Below are 20,018 nucleotides of genomic sequence, written 5' to 3' on the forward strand. Positions count from 1 at the left end.
TAAACAAAGCTATAAATCATAGAAAAAGTCAATAGGCATGGACACATTCAATCATGTCCCGACCAATGATTACTACTCTTAAAATACAATAATTATTTTCAGGAGCCAGCTTGAATTAAATTTCTGTCAGGCTGGTACAAGACCGGCGGTTGATGAAGGATGCGATGGATTTTTTGGGTTGAATTCGGCACAGAGACATTTATCCTTTTAGATAGGTAGTTTGTTTTTAGTGATCATGGTGCTGCGTGTTTAACTAGACCATGAAGATTAGATTATCTCCAATGGCTCATTATATCGTTTATCTTTTCCTTCCATGTTTGATCTGGAAGATTTCCCGCTTCTTGATGCGTGAATGAAATAACTGCTGATTTTGAAATGGAATGCGCTTAAGTGGGATTCTGCCTATGCCTTCGCACACCACCTCCATGCACGTAAAGTCAGCCGAAATACCACTAGGATGTGGTAAACGGCACCAACAAGAAAAGCTTCAGAAATGCACTGGGAAAAAATAAAAATTACAAACATTTGAGTTGTTTTAAAAAAAGCTAAAACAATTGTAATAACAATAATACCCTTAGAGGAAAATCTGGGACAGGAACGGGATTAGTATGGAAACAGAAACTGGGATTAGCGTTATAACTTTGAATTAAATGTCCCCCAAACTGAAAAACATCAGTGAAAAAAATGTTATGTATTGCCCAAGGATGTATTCACCTTGTAAATTTTAAAAAAAACCAACCCCAAGCCAGATTTATTTCACAGTAACTGTTTTTAAGATATGTTGCCTAGACAGGTATTTCTTGTGGTGAGCGCACGCGCCACACGTGACAGACGTGCCGGGAGAAGGGACAGCAGTCCCACCGAAGAGGATGGACATCAACAGATGCTGAAAGGAGAAACAGGTCTTCACTTTCCTCATAAGTCTGACTCGTCAAACTCTTCTGACCTCCAGAAACGAGTGAGATCTCAGATTCTCACATGGAATTAACCTCCTAGGTGTTAAGTCAATTTAAAAACAGAGAGGGTAAACAGAAGGGCTCCAGCCATCCTCCTTGCCTGGACCCTTGCAGACAGCCTTTCTACGGACAGTGAGAGAAGAAGCCGTAGGAAGGGGAGAAGAAGAGAGGGTCCTGGATCCCGTGCACGTCCCATCCCTATGCAAACCGCAGCAATACACTGTGTGAGCAGCAAGGTCTGTAGCGGGTACAGAGTGTGGCAAAACCCAGACGGGTTCTCCACAAAGCTGAGACACAGAAGACGAATTCCTCATCTTCTTTTATTTTGGGTATGAGGAAGGAAGGTAAAAGTCAGCGACGCTGAGGAAAGGACTGAAGAAAGACGGTGAACCTTGGCTAGCTTGTCAGCCTGCCCAAACGACTTCGACACACAGTTTCCACAACACACCAAGTTTTCTGATAGTTTTCTCTGTCTAGCGTAGCCTGGCCTATGTACGTAGCTCAGAATATTCACCACATGAGTGCTTTAGTTGATGCATATACAGGCAGACCAAGATCTGACACGAGCGAGCGTAGCTCTGCTGCTGTCAGTGAAGTTGGGCCATTGCCACAGGCAGAGGCTCTGGCCAGCGAAACCCGCAATAAGGCTCCCACATGCAATTCTTGGTTTTTATCTGTGCGTAACTGTTTGGGTTGGGTTTTTGGATGCTTAATGTTTTTCCTTTAGATAGATAACTCTAGGAACCTTATACGAAATTAAGAAAGCTGCAAGCAGTGATAGAGAGATTTTCCAAAATTAAGTGTCTACATTTGGAAATAAAATCACCTTAAAGAAGATATAAAGCCATTCTCCACAGAAAAATTGCAGTCCTCATTACAAATCAGAACGTTAGTGCTCCCTGTCTGCTTTCTCCTCGTGGGAAGCCCTATATGATTGCCCAAACAGTGCCAGTCTGCTGCAGGGTTTCAGCTTTCTGTTCTATTTATTCATGGGTCTCTATTATTCTTTGTATCCTCAGAAGACCCAGATATTTTCAGAACAGCTTTGCATTAAAGGCTTCTCCTACACTACTATGGTGCACAATGAAGAGCTGGTAAAAGAAACAAGATGCTTGAAGAAATGCAGACCAGAGGACAGAGAAGAAAAGTGAATTGTCACATGTATTTAATTTACAGTTTTTTCTATGAAAAAGAAGGTAAACAGACACCACATTCAAGAAGCAGTACGTACACAAAATAGCTGGCTAAGTGAGGAGGAAATTTGGAGCAGTTATGGTGTTAGATGAATTGTATCTTCTCATTTTGTAGACAGGAGGATTGATAAGGACAAAGGGCTGGCAGAGAAACGATTTGTGTATGAGTTTCCAACTTATTCCTTCAAAAGTGTTTAGCAATGAACTTACCGCAGTGCCATTGTTATCTCTAAATACATCTTGATTAAAATAGTCAAAGAGCTTCTTTTCTAACTGTAGCATAACCTAAAAAAAATAGAGGAGAAAGGTCAGCAAAGCCCTTGGACTCATCTACCTAACACACAGCTGTTGTAAGTGACCCTTTTACAGACATGCAACCCTTTAAAACTGCAGGATGTTTCTGCATGTCTAAAGCTCCACGTCAGCTCGCCCATTTGCTTGACTGGCAATCGCTTAAAAAGATCCAATTAACTGAGCATTAGGTGTGACAATCCATATCCCTCCCCTCCCTTTAAATTATCAGTTTGAAACAACTATATTCATGCTTTGTGTAAAAGAAAGCGAACATTCAACAACGTTTCTATTTACACAGGGGGTACAGAGGGCATTAAGTTGTTTACCTTTCGGTCATTATCAGATTCACGAAATATTAGCTTGACTACTTCATTTGTGTCAGCTGCCCGGATAGTCTGCATTGTAGCCTTTGCACATAGTGTCTAATAAAAAACACAAAGGGAGAAAGGGAAACCAGTTTATACAAAACGTAAGGCCACATTTCATTGAACTTTATCAATCTATGTACCTTCAATGCCACCCTGAAAATACGGTTTGCTGTAGGTCAAAATACAAAGCGTTGCTAATTTAAGTTACTTCCACTCATGATGGATTTAAAACAATAAACTGAATTACTGTTTGGAGAGGAACAGGCAATATTAAGAACATATCAATCAGATAAGCCAAATATTCATTTAACTTAGCACCATGCACCCGGGTTCTTTCACAGGTCGGACGCTGTATCACACGTTCCTTGTAAATATCCTCAAACGCCACTTCCTACAGGTAATGACTCCACAGCCCTACTGGCTTCTGTACCGCGCTCTTAAAAGCTGATAACTACATTGGCACTACAGTTCTGCGGGCTAACTCTTGTTTGCAAAAACTTCTGCCTTGTAAATTAATGCTCCAAGTATAATTTTAAAGTCTGAGCAACACTTATACAATCTGACAAGCTCCACAGTTTATTCTGCATAATGAATTCCCCACCCAGCATCCTTTTAAACAGGAGACACCATCACATCTCTAGATATTTTGAGGTCTGGGTGTCTAAAACATATTATAAACCCACACTTTATCAGGCACAGAGGTATGAATTTCCAAGGAAGTGCCAGGCCCCAATTCATTTGCCATTTGCCTGGCTGGGGCCCAGTTTCAATGACAATCAAAGCTGACCTAGAGAGTAACACCGAATAGGTTGTTTAAAGGGCTTGCTCTGTTGCATTTTAACAGGTGAAAATTCAGAGCTTTTACCAAAGCAGTTAGGCATATATTTAACTTTAAAACATACTTTAGATTCACTTAACCTATACTTTTAGTGAAGCTTTAAGCATGTTAGGTGCTTTGAAATGCAGAAATAGACTACACGCTAACTGTGGGGTAGGCAGGCGTCACACAGTGCTCTGTAGTTATCCAGCCTGGGGAAAGCTGCGGGGTGGTGTGTAACAGTGCCCCAGCCCATCTGCCTGGGCTGCTGGAAACCACAAGGCTGAGGACAGAAAGGGGAACTGAGAAAACCTCGGTGTTACTCAAAGGCAGAGAGAAAATGTGCACCCACGCCTGGGACGCTTCAGCATCCTTCGCTACGGCCGAGCCACGGGCTGCTGACAGGACCTACGCACGGCCCTGGGTAAGGATATTGGCAAAAACTGCCCTTCTGAGTAAAGGCTTATTTTGCTAGAGGTTCTTAACAAAGGCGTGCTAAAGAAAACTCAGTCATGAAGAGGCAAAGAGGCGACTTCCCTGCTCTGCTTGTTCTGTTCCTTTTCATAATGGCCAGACAACATTTTCCTTTTGCATAATATTCACTTAGAAAATAAATAAATTCTATGGTAATAGGGTAATAGAATTCCATATCCTACCACACATTTCTTTCTCTCACAAATATAAATACTTATATTGGCATCAATTATTAGAAGTGCAGTATCTGTCAGACACAACACCATGGAACTACAGCTTACTTCTCAGTTTCACATTCTGAATTTCTTCTGAAGGAGATGCCAAACATGTCTTTAAACGAAAATCCATCTGCTTCCAAATACTTTAGATCTCAGCTGGGTTTACCAGTGCTAGAATGGAAACGATCTGTCAACAGACTTCTTGCCCCCATTTGATAAAAGACATTAAAAAATGATCCTTGATAAAGGCCCCTGTGTGTTGCCATAGTACAAACACAAAGCAACAAGCTAAGCAATTTCATTTCTAAAGGATAACTGGAGTGTGATTCAGTAAAAAAAATACAAAACCTGTGAGCTGAACAACTGCCAGTTCCTATCTTACTGAAGAAACGATGTCCCTCACTGACAAATTTTTCTTGGCTGTTTCCTCCCCCCAGGAAAGCAGTGCCATGTCTACAGACCACAAACATCTAACTGCGTTTTATTCTAAAAAGCTTGGCACGCTCACGGCACCAAGGCGACCTGAGGTGTCTATGAAATTATAGTTTTCACTGGAGGAAGGAGTTCTGGTCGCCCAGACACAGATGTAGGCTGCCCTTTGAGAACTTCATCTCTTCTGCAGAATTTTAAGGTGTTTTTTTGAAAGGCCTGAGAGAAGAGAGGGGAGATGCCGCACCAGCCAGTTAAAGCTGACTCCGCCTGGGAGAGAGGAGGAGAGGCACACCGGAGCATCAGGGATGCCGCACGTCATTTCGGTACCACTTTCTTCAAGTCCAGACCTACTACCTTCTGCCTCGCACCCTCTGCGTACTGCAGGATCCCTCCTGCCTGTTGGGACACGGAATTGCCGTTCTGCCATCTGTGTCCATGGCGGCCCCGGTGAGGTAATCCACCAGCGAGCCATTCCCTCCGATACCGGCTATTGAAATTCAGAGCACAGATCAGCTAATCGGGTCAAGCCCAAAAAAATAGCGCTTTGGGCTCATGTGTCACAAATCAGTCTGGTCGCCTTTAAACAGCGCACCAGATTAGAACAAGCACCCGAACAAACCAAAGCGGAAAACCCGCCGCTCTCTAAAGCTGGTTTCTAAAGCCCTAACAAATCGCTCCATCTTTCACTCATTTAAACTTTCCAAATGAGGGTCAATACGGTCCCCGAGCATCCAAATGCTAATGCGCTTAAGTGCGCTTAAGCAGCTTTCCAGAGTGAATGGGCCAAAGAAGGGCTCGAAAAGACAAGGCAGAGTTACTGTCACTGTCAAAAAGTCATTGTAGCCACCCCCAGAGTGGTTGCAATTCAAGAAATTCATGATTTCTGTCTCTTAAAGGCATCTGCTTGAGAACATTTTTTTTTTCCTGAGCTGCTTTATCTCACAACTTCAGGCCCCCTCTAAAAGAAAAAACCCCGCGATCGACTCTTGAGAACCAATACAGAGAAAGGACCCACATACCTTATTGCTTTCAAATTTCACAAGCACAAAAAGTTACCTTATTCACAGACAAAAAGTGATTGGGCAAAGGTTCATTTCTTATACAAGCTGGAGCACTCCTTTTTTCCTCCTCCTTTCAATTTCTACAAAGTCGTAGTCACCCAAGCAGAAAACTTTCGGGAACATGTGCCTTTTTAGACAAGTCTACTTATGAAGGGATTTTTTGTTGCTGGTAAAGAAAATCAAAATGCTATGAAAACACACGGTTTCTTTTTGGGTATTCCCTCAAAGGTACTCTTTTACAAAGTCAGAAGAGAGGAAATTGGAGATCAAAACTCTACCCAAGTCTCTTTCTAAAAAAATCTTTTTTTCTTTGGAAACAAGATTTGGTTAAGAAGTTTGCAGGAGAACTGTATTCAGAGCCGAGAGAGAACTCAGTATTCAGCCTTTGCTTAGCAAACACAGACGTGTCTTACTCCTGTTTTCACATACACTGTCCACACAGGTAGACGCTTCGTAGTATTTTGTAAATAATCCTTTGTGATAATTTATGTATATTGAATTGTAGAACATAGCAATAACTTTCCTGATAATTGCCTTGGAGCGTAATAAAAACGTACTGTTACGCAAAGCTAGGAGTGAAAGTTTTTCATGTTGACAAGAGACAAATCTGGCATTTCTTCCAAACTCTGCAACCCTCAGAAACTGAAAGCCTTTCGATTTACAGCATAAATGCAACCTTCAAAAGACATCTGCTCCCATATACAACACATTGAAATGTTTTAGACTCTATCTCTGCACATCTACGGTAAAAAGGGATAAAGACGTTAAAACAATTGTGTTATACACATAAAACACACACACACAATATTCTGTAATATATAATTGCTTTTATATCGCGTTTACGTGGAAACACTCCGAAGAGCTGTGGGCTGTAGTGCTGCCTCCCGCCAGCAGTGCTCTGGGGAAAACTGCAGCTGATTTTTCATTGATTTTGCACTCCTGCTTTCTGAACATCCTTTAGGCGCCTGAGCCCACCTCTTGACGTGCGAGCTGCGTTATTGCATGCTTGTAATTCCTTCAACAAATTTTTTTTGAAAAAAAAGGTGGTATCCAGGCACACACAGACTCAGGCTTTCCTACTGCCTCTGTCTACTGAGTCTAACGATGTGTATTATTTTCCCCAATGATTTGAATACTCTTCTTAGGACTTACTACTTTGAATTCTTCTAAAAAGAAAAAAAAAGAAAGTAGAATATATTCATTGCTCCTTTATAATTTAAAAAGTTCAGCAGTAGTTGCAATTGCAATTTTGAGTAAGCCGCCTGGATTAAAACGGAAATGTTTGTTGCTAAAAGTGCCAGGAGAGAAGTGCAGAGTCTGAAGAATGCTAACAAGAGCCAGTTGAAATAAGGTCTTGAGCACATGAGCAACCAAATCGATTAAATTTAAGATATTTCATTTTATTCCAGTTACATCTCTGTGGATTCTGGCCGGGTAGAAAAGACAGAGATACACGTATTATCTAATTATGACAGTGAAATTCTTCTTCTGAAATGCTGCTCAAAACCCAAAATCAATCTGACACTTATTAAATTAGGATAAGCAAATGCTTTTTTATTATTCTCTGGATGCAAATTGTATTTGAAACAATCAGTGAGGTAAAAGATTTGCTACTTTGGGAATAACAGGAACATTTGTCTTGTTGGGGCTCCTCCTCACCTCTGAGGGGTTGATGTGATTTCCTGGGTGTTGGGAATATACTAACAGTAAATTCACCAGATCACGCGATGTAAGAGAAATAAAATTTGCAAGTGAGAAAAACAAAGTTAAATGTAACTTTCTGAGTCGATGAAACCTGTGCATTTAGCTATCGGATAGGTAACATTGTTTTTGAACTCTATCTGCCATTGAACTGGCGACTTATTTCAGCGCATTTTTCACAACGGCGCAGAGGTATTGGGCCCCACAGCTGCTGCAATCAGGGACATCAGAGAGATACATTCCCCCATGTAAAGCAACAAAAACCCACCTGAGAAGACATACACTTCTATTTGAAAAACATCCCTTAGACTGTATATTAGCTTCTGTTAACTTTAGCTGCGCGGAAATAGCAATAATGTCTCAGACAAGTTACTACGCTTTTAATACTAATAATCTTCCAAGAGCAGGAATTTAACTCGGCAGTGAGAGAAGCATTAGTTGAGTAAAGAACAAACATAAGAAAGTATCAACAAGAAGCCACATGAAGTATCAATGACGGAGAGCACGCTCCCGTCGGCAGCTGTCGGGGGAGGGAATGGCCGGGTGGGGAGCGATCCCTCCTGCCCCGCTCCCGTCCCTCCTCCCAGCCCACTGCTTATGTGGCGTGCTACGGCCCACCTTCTGACAGCAAATCAATGCGAATTACGTGGCACTGCTGCCTGGATTCGTTCTAGGGCCCATCTAACGTCACGGGCCGTTCCGAGCAGCAGCAGTTCCCCGCCGGTGAATGCCTGGCCCAGAAGATGCCCCAGACCCACAGCAGGACGCTGGTCTCCACCGCACCACCCTTTTGCTGATTTGTGGCAAAGGGATATTTTGGTTTTAAAATACCTCCTTGGGGAGTGTCTGTGACAAAAAAAGCTCAGCACAAAGACCCTATCATCTCCCATCCTCAAAGATCTCCCGCACCCCTAAAATAAATGATCGCTGCTGGAAACAACGTGTGTTTCCTTGGGCTCAATTTCACATCAGCTGCACTGAGTTCACCATGAAATGCACTTTCTTGTCCAGAAACTTAGATCACTCATGCCACTGCTATCAAAGGTGTATCACTAGGCAACGCAAACCCATTTCCATCGGCTTTCCAGGTACCGCACCGAGTAATCTGCGATAGCAGTTTGAGGCACAGCCCCTGCCGGGCAGCGGCCACCCCTGCCTGCTCTGCTGGCGGCACTCTCCCTGCGCCCCGGCCCTTACAGCGTCGCCTCCCGCACTAACGGGGGGGGACCAGCGTGCGCTCACTGGGGGCAGCAGGGGGGTGCCAGACCCTGCACCCCGCCTGCCCGCGGCCGCAGACCTGCCTTCCCTCTGCCGCCTTCCTCTGTGCCAACAGCTGGTGGCAATGGCAGCTCTTTTTCATTCTGTTCTTCAGAAAAGAATCTGAATTAAGTCCAAAAGGCCTTTGCTACTAAGATTCTCCAAGATTACAGGTTTGGAGGACAGTGTCAAACGCCCAGCCCTGCCTTCTTGGAAAGAATGTGCTATTACAGCTCTGTCCCGAGAGACAGGACCACTGGATTGCAGCTATCAGCTGCCTCCTCGCAGCCTTTTTGCCTGCAACATATACATCTGGTGGCAATTGAAAGAAATTCCTCTTGGCATTCTTACATGTTTAGCAGCAATAAAATCCAATCTGGTTATTAGATGCTTAGCATAACCTAACCCAGCTGCTTCAGCTGGGTGCTTAACCCAGCTAATGTGCTTCATTTATAAACCTCCCATGTTTAAATCTGACTTTCCTAATTTTGGCTAATTATCCTAAACATTGTTTTCTTCTGAAACCAAGCAGTTTGTTCAGTTAGCTGTTATTTTGTACATGACAATTTAATTCTAAATTCAATAGCAGAACATTAAGTACTACTCACTCACCTACACGGATCTGAAGAGAAAGAATAAGGGATAATATTTTCTCACACTTCTAAATTTTTCCCCACAGCATCTTCCCACACCCCACTTTGTCAAACCAAGAAAGAGAAATTTTTTTTTGTATTACTGTTAATTTTGTCCCCTCTCCCTCCTTGTATGTCTTTCTGAGTATTAAATAATCAGGACAGAATTCCTTTTCCACCACACATACTCACGCGCATGGTGGTTAGCTTCCAGTTTTCTCTGTCTGACTCCTCCTGGTCAGGTTCACAACTTTTTGGATTCTCTTGTTTCATGTTCCTGACTGCGATCTCCGAGTCTGAGTTCAGCTAAGGATCTGCACATTGACCCGCAAACGACTTGAGCCCGAGTCGTCTGGCACCCGCCTGCACCAGGAACACAAAACGCTGTGGGGCCTCTGCAGGCAGCGGGGAAGTTTCCAGGTAAAGGGTCCCCCTGCCCTCTCAGTTTAAATTCACTTGCCGACGTTGAGAGTAAGTTTCGAATGCGTTCAGGACTTTGATTCGATCTGGATAAACCCTACGCCACGAGAAGATCTGGAACTTTGAAGCAGTCTGCTAGAAAAATCCCTTCCCTCCTCCTGTCCATCTCCCTAGTTGTTGGCAACACTACTTGGTGTCAAGTAGGGTCCTGGGGACTTTTCAAAGACAATTATTTGCTTTTCCATAATTACAGGAACTGGAACAGTCCAACCGTTCACATGGAATGCTGCTGTATGTATGTTGTCGCATAATGTGTGAACCTCTTGAGATTTATTCAGACATTCTTCTATTACTTCTCTTCCGTTATTTTTTCTGCTTTGGCCAAGCAGCAATATCAGCTTGAAAAATTCCTTGTTGGAAACTTTCACAGCACTTACCCTTTTTTTCACTCAGCTGACTAAGCGGAGGACGGTATGTATTGCTTCTGTTAAGCAAAGACTTTGATGAAGCACACAGGATCTGTGATGTAAATCTGTTTCTGTAGAGAAATGTAAAATCCCCCGTTCCTTGAATTCAGGAGGAATGAAATAAGAGGCAGCTTCTCTCCTAAAAGCTAAGCTTGCTTTTATCTAACTTTCAGACTAAGAACCTTCTATTTCTTTTCATTTTAAAAGCAAAATAGCCCATGAACCCCATCTGCTCCTGTGTGCTTTGCAATTGCCTTTGTTTTGAGTGGTTACATTTGCCTCTGTTTGTGCTGATGGCATTACTGCTTCTGCGACCTCCGTATTTAATGTAATTTAAGGTAGCTGTAAGAAATGAAACATGGGAGCCATAACATGAAGTAGCCAAAATTTAAGACAACACCTAACAAAACTACTTGGTGCTTCCTGACTCACTTCCACAACTGGACGTTACGGGGTTCCAAATAACGAGTCTGTCATCTTTATTCCTGTGAGCACTGCAGGGAGCACTGCGACCGACGGCCTGCTGGGGCCAAGACAGCGTGCGCTGCCCCGTCACCAGCGAAGGGCTCTGCTCAGGAGAGTACTTCCATGGTTCCTCACTCAGAACAAACAGCAGGCCTCAGAAACACTCCCATGCAGTATTTTGTTCCACCAACTAGCACTGACAAAACCAGTAAATGCGGGAGTTTGCCCTTTAAATTAATGGGAAGTTTTGTAAAAAATCAATGGTGTGACATGGCTCAAGACCAAGGCTTAGCCTCTGAAGAGTGGGAACCTTTGGCTTCCACAAAGTAGACTTACAACAGCAGGTGTCATCTGTGTAATATACGATGCACGCCCAATACACTGTTCAATAGTATTTTTGCACTTGACTTCCATTAAGCTTACCCTCAGAAAGGAAAATTGGAGCTGACTTTTAAAACATGAAGTGTTGGGCAATTCTGAAATCAAACCACGTATCTACCTAAACTCTAGATGCCTTTAGGCAGACACTAGCTGCTTTTAATCACAAAGTGAGAAATACAGAGAAGTACAAAATGGTTTTTTTTCTTCCTATCAAGCATAATAGCAAAAATAATTAGTCTCTTAAACAAAGAGGAAATTTGAGGGCTGGAACAGGAAAGTGACTTGCACAAGGCACGAGTGTGTTCGGGGCTGCCAGCTCTTGTGAAGCCCAAGCCCAGCTCTGAGACGGACACGTGCCCTCCACCCCATCAAACGACCACAAGCGCGAGCGGCAAAGTGGGAGAGACGTCAATACTCTTCCACCGCTTCCCCTCTATGGGAAAAGAATGCCCTTCTTCTAAGTTTACTTTTTAAGGGAGCAAATGAGACAGGAGAATCATTTCCAGTTCACTGTATCTGGTTTTCTGACCTGAACAAGTTTTCCAAAGGGGCAGTGAAATTCACTGTGTTAATGACTGGAATGTGCTGTGCAGTGTTACGGTGAGGCTAAGACTTGGCTGATCGGGTGATGCCTTGCTGATGCAACACATGGATGATTTCCTCACTGTATTTTTCCCCTTTCTCTGTTTCTCCAGCCTCCCTGACTCGGCTCTTTTTCACCCTGCCATATCTCATTCATTTCTCATCGATGTACTCCCCGTCTGGTTCCACATCATTTGCTCCTTTATTCACTTTTTAAATGGAATATGAGTGCAGCAGCCTGCAAGTTCAAATAATCCTTTTTAGCTGGTTATGTTCCAATAGCTCAGAGAACCACGAGGCCAGGCTGTCCTCCCCTCCCATGGCTGCCCTCACGCAGCCTGCGGGCAGTTGGCTCTGAAGACGCGAGAAGGAGGGCTGTGGGGCTGGTGCCCCAGGAGGCACCCTGCAGGCAGGCTTCTGCTTCTTGGACAAGACGCAAACCATCGTGGAGTGCACCTATTTCAGGAGCACTCATTCACACATTAAAAGAAATGCTTTTTGGATAAAATGAAGGAAAGGTATCTTTGTAAAATACTGTGCAAGGTGTGGACCCAAGGTTTACCATATTCTCCCTGATAAATGGCAGGATGGATTGACAGATCAGAATGTGTATGACACATACACCACAGCCAAGAAAAAGACTGGCAACACAGAGGAAACAGTTGTGGGCTCAAATAGTCAATGTGGAGAGTAGGAAACAGGGTGGCATGTCCTCCTTACTGCGTCTCTTCACCAGCCCTGGTAAGGTAGCTTTGCGTCCTCTTTGGTGTGGTTTCTGACAGCGTAAATATGAAGGGTTTGTGCATTACAGCAATATTGAGAATTCCCTCCAGGACATCGCCTCCACTGAACGAGTCCAAAGCGCAGTTGCTGATCAACAACAAATTGCAACTGACTAGAGTGACACGGCTGATCAGAGAGAGAGCAGGACTTGGAGGAACAGCAACTTCACACCACTGGCTGGGGATCCAGAGGGATTTCACGCAGCAACGAATGCAGATCCCCAGCTCGCTCGACACCACCGGGTGTTACAGAGCACCACTGAGAGAGGACAGAAAGCTCTGCCACAAACGCGGCTTCCTCGGTCCTCGTGCTCATATGGATCAACCATGCATCTGGAGGGGACGGGGGCCCAACTGGGCAAACAACCAGAATGCATACTCTACAGAGTTTCTGAAACACAGATGAAATTTTTTTCCTTAAGGCAACTCAAGGATTCAAACATGCTGAGAAATACAGAGAGCTCCCAATTATGCAGAGAGGGGGAAAATGCAAGTTCAAAAGTGTTAATGCAACATCATTTTTAAGCTAACAGCTGCGGACTAGTTAGTGAGGTGCTATTTTCACTGTATCTTTAAGTGCTGCTAAATTCATTTGTCACTTGATCGAAAGCCAACAGGCTACAAATCTCCCAAGCCCCTCTCGCAGTGAATAGTGACAGGAGTATTCTGTTCCGCCGTAAGAAAACATTTGTGTGCGTCTCTGTCCGGAGTCATACATGCTACTTTAACTCATCTGCCTCCCCATTCTCTGCGGCCCAGGAGGACAAATTGCTCACTGTGGCTCCCTTTCAGAGGCAGTACAGCGCGCAAAGAATCATGACTGAGCAGAAACACAAGAAACAGGCACATAAAAATTCATCACTTTGGCCTCCTGACCTCTTGCCACTGGGTTTGGCAAACCCCGTCTCAAAAAGTAGCACCAAGGGAGAGCTAAGCAGACCGGCTGAGTGAAATTACTGACAAAAAATATCTTGGACACAGGAAAACCCCACCAGATGCTTCATTGTCTTTGCAGAGAAGTGGTGCTGAAAAAGGGGGTGATCTACCACATGGCATATTGGGTGGAATAAGTAGCGCCATTGTTTCAGAGCAGCTCTGTCACTTTACTGACTGCAATACAAAGAGGTGTAAAGCAAGATTTAATCCTGACTTTTTAGTCAGCAGATTAAAACCAATCATGCCAGATGTCCACAAGACTGTTTAACATACAGAAAGCTTTTTCATACTCTACAAAAAAGTGAAAGCTGTAATAACTTCTTTATTTCCTCTAGAGAGGCCTTTTTCACTCACTTTTAGTCAGAAAAAAGGGAGATGTTGTAATGGATTTTAAGATGTGCTATTAATTTTTACTCTAGCCTTTGCTTTTTTCCCTTTTGAGAGAAAGCTAAACAAAGTAAATTCTTTTACCCATCCCAAATCAGACAGGTATGCCAAAGAAAACTGCTGGGATAAAAAAGCTGCGATTTCGAAAAGAACTTATACCCGCAAGCCCAGAAAAGGACACGATCAGCATTATTCACAACGGAAGTTACAATTCCTCTCCATAATACTTGATGTGACGCAAGATATGAAAGACGGTTGTCAACATGCCGATAAATAAGCAAACATGTGATTGTCTTCCCCCCAAAACTGAAATTTCACCTGTGACTTCCTCAGAGGCGTCCCCTCAGACGTGCTGGCACGCTCCACTCTGAGGAGGTGCAGGCTCTGCTGCCTGCCTTCCATCGGAGCGCGGCGCCGGGCCGGGGTGTCCCGCACAACCCCCGGCAGCCCTCCTGCGCGGAGCCTCACGGGACCGCGGCAGCGCTGCTCCCTGGCCGTCCCGAGGGACGGGACACGCGTGGGAGGGGATGTCGCCCCCACAGCTGCCCCGCAGCGGGACCCAGACACCCGACCCGGGCCACCAGAAGCTGCAACAGGCTCTAAAACATGAGTGCTAATAAGTGATATTCTGACTCAAAAAGACTCACTCAGTGCTCTTATTTAAACTCACCTACAGAACTGCTACACACTTTGCAGTGTTTTCTTCATCTGCTGCTTTGTCCTTTTTCTATTTATAAAGACATTCATCTCAAAAAATATAGAGGATTAAAAAGGATATAAAGGATACAAATATATCTAGAGGATATATAAAGGATACAAATGTAAAGGATATATAAAGGATATAAATTCAATAATAAACCAGATTTAGTATTTTTTTGTGCTGTATTACAAAAGTGAAAAAAACCTGCATATTAGTGTGCTCCCCTGAATTTCCACAGCCAAAAATGTTGCTAAATTCAACAAAACCTAGAATGTGTATTTAGTTTCTCATATTAAATTGCAAATCATGTGTGCATTTAAGGAAAATAATTGACTTAATCTTTGGAAAAGATTACCACAAAGATTTGGAAAAAAACCCACATTCCCTTAAAATTCCGGTATGAGACTGCTTTGTATCACACGCATCAGTTACTAACTCGGAAGTTATATGGCAGCCGGTAATGCCTTGCTTGGTATCCCTTATCTATCAGTTGCCTATGAAAAAAACTACAACTCGCATATCCCATTTGTTTTTTCTGTCATGCACTTTAACAAAATCTTCATCACAAGCTCCTAAAATAAAAGTAACCGTCTTAGTGAATCACTGACCGAAACCAGTACTACTAAAACCATCTTCTTCATTTTCTATTTAGTCAAGACCTAAGCAAAACCAGTTAAAATCATATGATATGCAACCTGGCAAGACACTGCTTTAGTTATAGTGACACTATGTTAAGGATGGAGAGAACGTTTTATGGGGTTTTTAGTACTTTCAGAGAAAGAGACACAACCTCTTACTGCTGCGTCAATGCAGATGCGAGAGGGTGCTCTGTTAAACCGCCTAAATCAGCTGTATGGGTAACTGCAGATGTTCTTCCCCCCAGCCCCCAACTGAATTATTTTGCATCCTTTGACACTAGGGTGCCACTTCTGGAACTCATGAGCGACAAAAGGATCGGTACGCTTTGGTTGATCATGGTTTACAGCATTATAAACCACAGCCACAGTTACAAGCCTAGTGTCATGTTCTCTTCCTGGAAAGTGTATTTCATTACGTTAATTAAGCTGCACTATTTGTCTTTCTACCATTACCATCCTTATTGTATTCTTTGCAGGTCTCATATCATATCGGTAATTGTGGACAGGTAGACACCTTCACTAATGTTCCTCTTTTCCCTGGGGTATTATGATGACTGAAAGGTGTAACATGCTTGCTATAAATCTTCTGGCATCTCATTCTCGTACTGAAGAGACACGGGCAGGCACCGTAATGAAGATGATGGTATTTTCTTTCTAATAAAATGCAACTGGAGACTCTCAAGCTACCTAACAGGAATAAGTCAACGACGTGTAAATCTGACAAAGAGATTTCTGCCAGTTAAACACTTATTTCACCACTACTTAGTCCACTGTGGAATTTGCACGATTTTAAAATTACAATTCTACTCTCTACTTCTGAATTTCTTCAAGCAAGTCTTGTGGGTGGCCCTCAAGATACATTTTACCAATTTTTCATGCCCATCCCTCGAAATGTGACCCTGCTCCTGTGCTTTTATCTCTCTGACAACTTCACACAGGAAAACATGCAGCCCCTCTGATAGCATGAAATCGGAAACAATAGCCTCTGGAAACAAAAGGGAGTAGGGAGGCAGGATACAGTCCAGGTCCTGGCTGATTTTAGGCACAAACAGATGTTCATAGGACCCGATACCCTGAGCAAGCTGAAAGGAAAAGCTTGTAAAAGAAATGGACCTTAAAAACAATGTATTGAAGAGCTTTAAATAAAGGCAAAGGGAAAGCAATATGGCTTTCAATGATAAATCTCAGCAAAGAAAACCAAAGTGGCACCATGAATTTCAATGATGCATTTTTCTTTTTCAATGAACTCTACAGCTCATTTTGAAATCTACGAATTGCTCAAATCTCGACTTAGTTTACAAGTCTCCCATATCCATTAAAAGGTTACAATACACGCATTTCTCGTTTCTTATAACTAATCACCATAGCTGGGAACACCCAGTGAAGTCTTGAAATATAGGCTAATGCTATTATTTTAAAAGCTGCTTATAGCTCAACAAAGAGGAATATGCCTAAAGAATCTTGATTGGAAAAAATCTCAGACTAGCTGTTGGAACAAACTATGTTCAATCTCCTTCTCTTTTCATGTGCACTATTTCAGACTCAAAAAGCCCCGCGTAAAGAATCTATGAAGCGCTGTCCTGAATTGGGCCCGGGTTCCGTTTCACAAAAGCCAATACGCACCATTTACAAATGAAACAAAGTGCAGAATCACTTCTCGGACTGAAGTTTCTGCTTTTGTGATTAAAACTCTCTTCCTCTTTCTTGAAGAGCCTGCCATCCAAAAGGCCCTGTGCCATGCTCCAATGCACAAAATACATGTATTCATTACAGGAGAAAAAAAAAAACCTGGAAAATTTGGCACAAAGGCGGGTGCATAGCTTAAGTCCTGTTTAGGATAGCCCTCACTTGAACCCTGCACATTTGCATAGATTTTACTTATTGATTGTCTCTATCAGGAATCCAGTGGATAACTAAAATAAATGTTTCATCAGCTGTTTGTGGTCAGGTGCAGATTTAACTTGTTAATTATTAGCATCAGCGAGATGCACATGGTAAAGAAACAAAGACGTGGTATTCTCCTTCACCAGCATGAAGCTCTGTAAAAATAATTTTACTGAAAAGAAGATCTGAGACAGAAAGTATCTAAGTCTGCTTAGGAAGCCTTAACAAATTACTAGTAAAAACCCAAGCCAAAAGTGGCCATGCATTTGTCTAGTCTAATCACACATACCACAGACCACTACGCTGCACCAATTTCCTCCTGCACTGAAGCAAATGGCATCTCTTTTACTAAAACAAATCTTCAGAAAGACATTAGCTCTTGGGAAGACACAGGGCGTTCACCAATTCCTCGAAGAGTCGTTCCAAGAACAGAACCTCTTATTAATCACTCTTGTGGCTAATTTCTCATGCGCGATTTTTCATTTAATATTGTCTCTCAGCAGCTTCTAAATATCATTTAGGCATGAAAGGAACGGGAACATTGCTGCAAACGTAGCAGAACGTGGAGACTGCAGTCTTCTAACTACCACCTCCGGGGAAACCCTCTCTGGACTACGAGCAGGGCTGTTCAAGTCACACGTAACAGAGGCCCAGACCAGCAAACCTGCTACTGCCTGTGAAAGCAATTCCCCTGCTGCATCCGGATCTGGCTTAGAGTCTTGCTAAAGAGACAGACTGCCCTACTCTCCTCTCCGGCCAAATCAAGCTTTTTCAACACCTGGTGTGAAGAAGTCTCATGGATTCCAACATACCAGCTCTGCAGCCACATGTAAAATCAACTTCGCAATTTTAAAAAAATATACCTACAGATGCATTAATTATAGATGCCGTGGCACTGCCACGGGAGCTGAGGCTGGGCCGTTTGCCTGCAATGTCTTTACTGTTGTGACTACTAACGACCCCTGGGTGCTCCTACAGATGCAAACAGCCAAATGCAAAGTTAAACGATGTTTTCAATGAACTCATTTTGCCATATGATAACTTGATTACCATTTTCATCAAAGTTGTTAATCTCATGACAAACTGCCTTGTTCAAGCATATTTTGTGACTGCATTTTATCTTTCAATTTTTTTCTCACTAGCAACTTTTCCACTAGTTCGCCTAAAACGAATGCCAAGCTAACGAGCTTTCAGCTAATGAGAACCTTGCTTAGTGCTTCCCTTTCTTCCCCCTTGACCACAGACAGAAATCTGCTCCTCTTTTAGCATTCTGCAACATCCCAGCTACTCCAATTTGTTCTAAACCAACATTAAAGACTGTTGGCTACAGACGGACAAGTAAAATTGGCTGGTCCTACCAGTAGAAATCTTCCTCTGTTACTAATCGACTCCTGTATGCTTCATAATCTTCACATGATGGGCATTTTCTGTTTCTTTTAGCATGTAGAGCAGACATACATAGAGAAGACCTCTCTATTTCTAAAACACCATTTTCAGTTTTATTAAGTATATGAAATAAAAGACGTAAATTTTTTTGTCCTACTTTCAAAATGGAAAGCTGGTCAGATACAGTAAAATATCGATCCTGTTCTAGATGTCTGAAAGTAATGAACATAGCCAATGACCCTCCCGACTCAAGGAAAGAAAAAGAAATGACAGAATAATGAAGGAACAAGACAACCGCTGGAGCGATGATCCAGGATACTGATCAAAACCGCCCTGTTCTGTGGAATGGCCCCGTCCTGTCTGCAACCTGCTGAGGCTCCTCTCTGCCTCAGCCCCACAAAAGCCTTGCTCCAGCAAAGACGCTGGGAGCGCGCCTGTGCGCAGAGTGCTGCCGTCCAGCCGCGCGGAGAGACGGCAGCGAGCCACCCAACTTCCACGTACTGGTTTAACGGTCAGGACACATCACCCAGGCACAGGCGGCTCAAAGCTTTCCTCCTTTTGTAAATTATACAGAAATATGTCAAGTTAAAGAGGTTTTCAATACATTCAAGGAAAACATTAACTCCGCATTTTCTACTATCAGATGTGAACCGAGCTCTCAAACTTTTCACTTGGGTCCGATACTGACATCCTCGTGAAATTCAGCACTTGTTAAAACTGCAAAAATGAAAGGCAGAAATTAAAAATAAATCTTGCTGGTTTATTGAATTACATTTACAAGTGGGGTAATACTTGAAACTTGATAAGCCTTCGGCACCTACTGAAAAGAAATTCTCTTATCTGTGTAGTGGGTACTCACTACTCATTATCTAGACTTTTGGACCGTCTTCAGATATTTCAGAGTGAGAAAATCAAAACAGACTTGAGTTTTGAATAGCATTTAAAAAATATTTTTTATGGATAAATGTTAATAACATAGTGTTACTTGTATGAAGCAGTAGTGAACTATCCATAACAATTTGATTTCAGAAACATAACAACTAAGCAACCAGTACGATTTGCACTAACTAAAGGATGCATTTTACTCCGTAAAAGAGTATATTGGAACTATACTCAATGTGCAGGGAATTCAGCTGACAGTATTAAAGGATTTTAAAATTACCATTACAAAACCGCAGTAAATTAGCACACAGAGCTGCTCAGTTTAAATACTGTAACATTACAGGCTTCAATGTAAGTTTTATTTAGTTATGGGAGAATTATCAAAGGCGGGAACAATGCTATCGGTAACAGCCTATATATACTCTTCTGTAACTTCCCAGTGCATGATTTTTTTTCATGGCTGAAAAAAAATCTGCAAGTTACTGTCAAAAACTCAAGTGAAACCACCAACTGAATAGAAATAATTGGCAAAACCAGCCTTTCGTTTCAATGGTCACAGGTTTTCAACCAGAAATTCTGACAGCAAGGGATCAACGCACGCTATTTGCTAAAGCACATACAATATGCAATATCAAGCAATTGTTTGAGACTACTTTAGAGCCTAACTCCAAGAGAATTACAGCCTTAATTTTGTCTATCCTTGCT

The 20,018-nt window shown here is 42.7% G+C and overlaps 1 protein-coding gene across 2 annotated transcripts in view; it reads right to left on the bottom strand.

Moving 5' to 3' along the window:
- The window catches only part of INPP5A (inositol polyphosphate-5-phosphatase A), a 236,767-nt gene that overhangs the window by 38,121 nt on the left and 178,628 nt on the right, over positions 1 to 20,018 (bottom strand). For both annotated transcript variants that reach the window (XM_063338975.1, XM_063338976.1), the window contains exons 10-11: positions 2,770 to 2,865; positions 2,360 to 2,434 (exon numbers count right to left, since the gene is read on the bottom strand). In XM_063338975.1, the coding sequence (XP_063195045.1) occupies positions 2,360 to 2,434; positions 2,770 to 2,865 (171 nt within the window). The remainder of the gene's footprint in view (positions 1 to 2,359; positions 2,435 to 2,769; positions 2,866 to 20,018) is intronic.

Source organism: Chroicocephalus ridibundus, chromosome 6, assembly GCF_963924245.1.
Source record: "Chroicocephalus ridibundus chromosome 6, bChrRid1.1, whole genome shotgun sequence".
Taxonomy (NCBI): domain Eukaryota; kingdom Metazoa; phylum Chordata; class Aves; order Charadriiformes; family Laridae; genus Chroicocephalus; species Chroicocephalus ridibundus.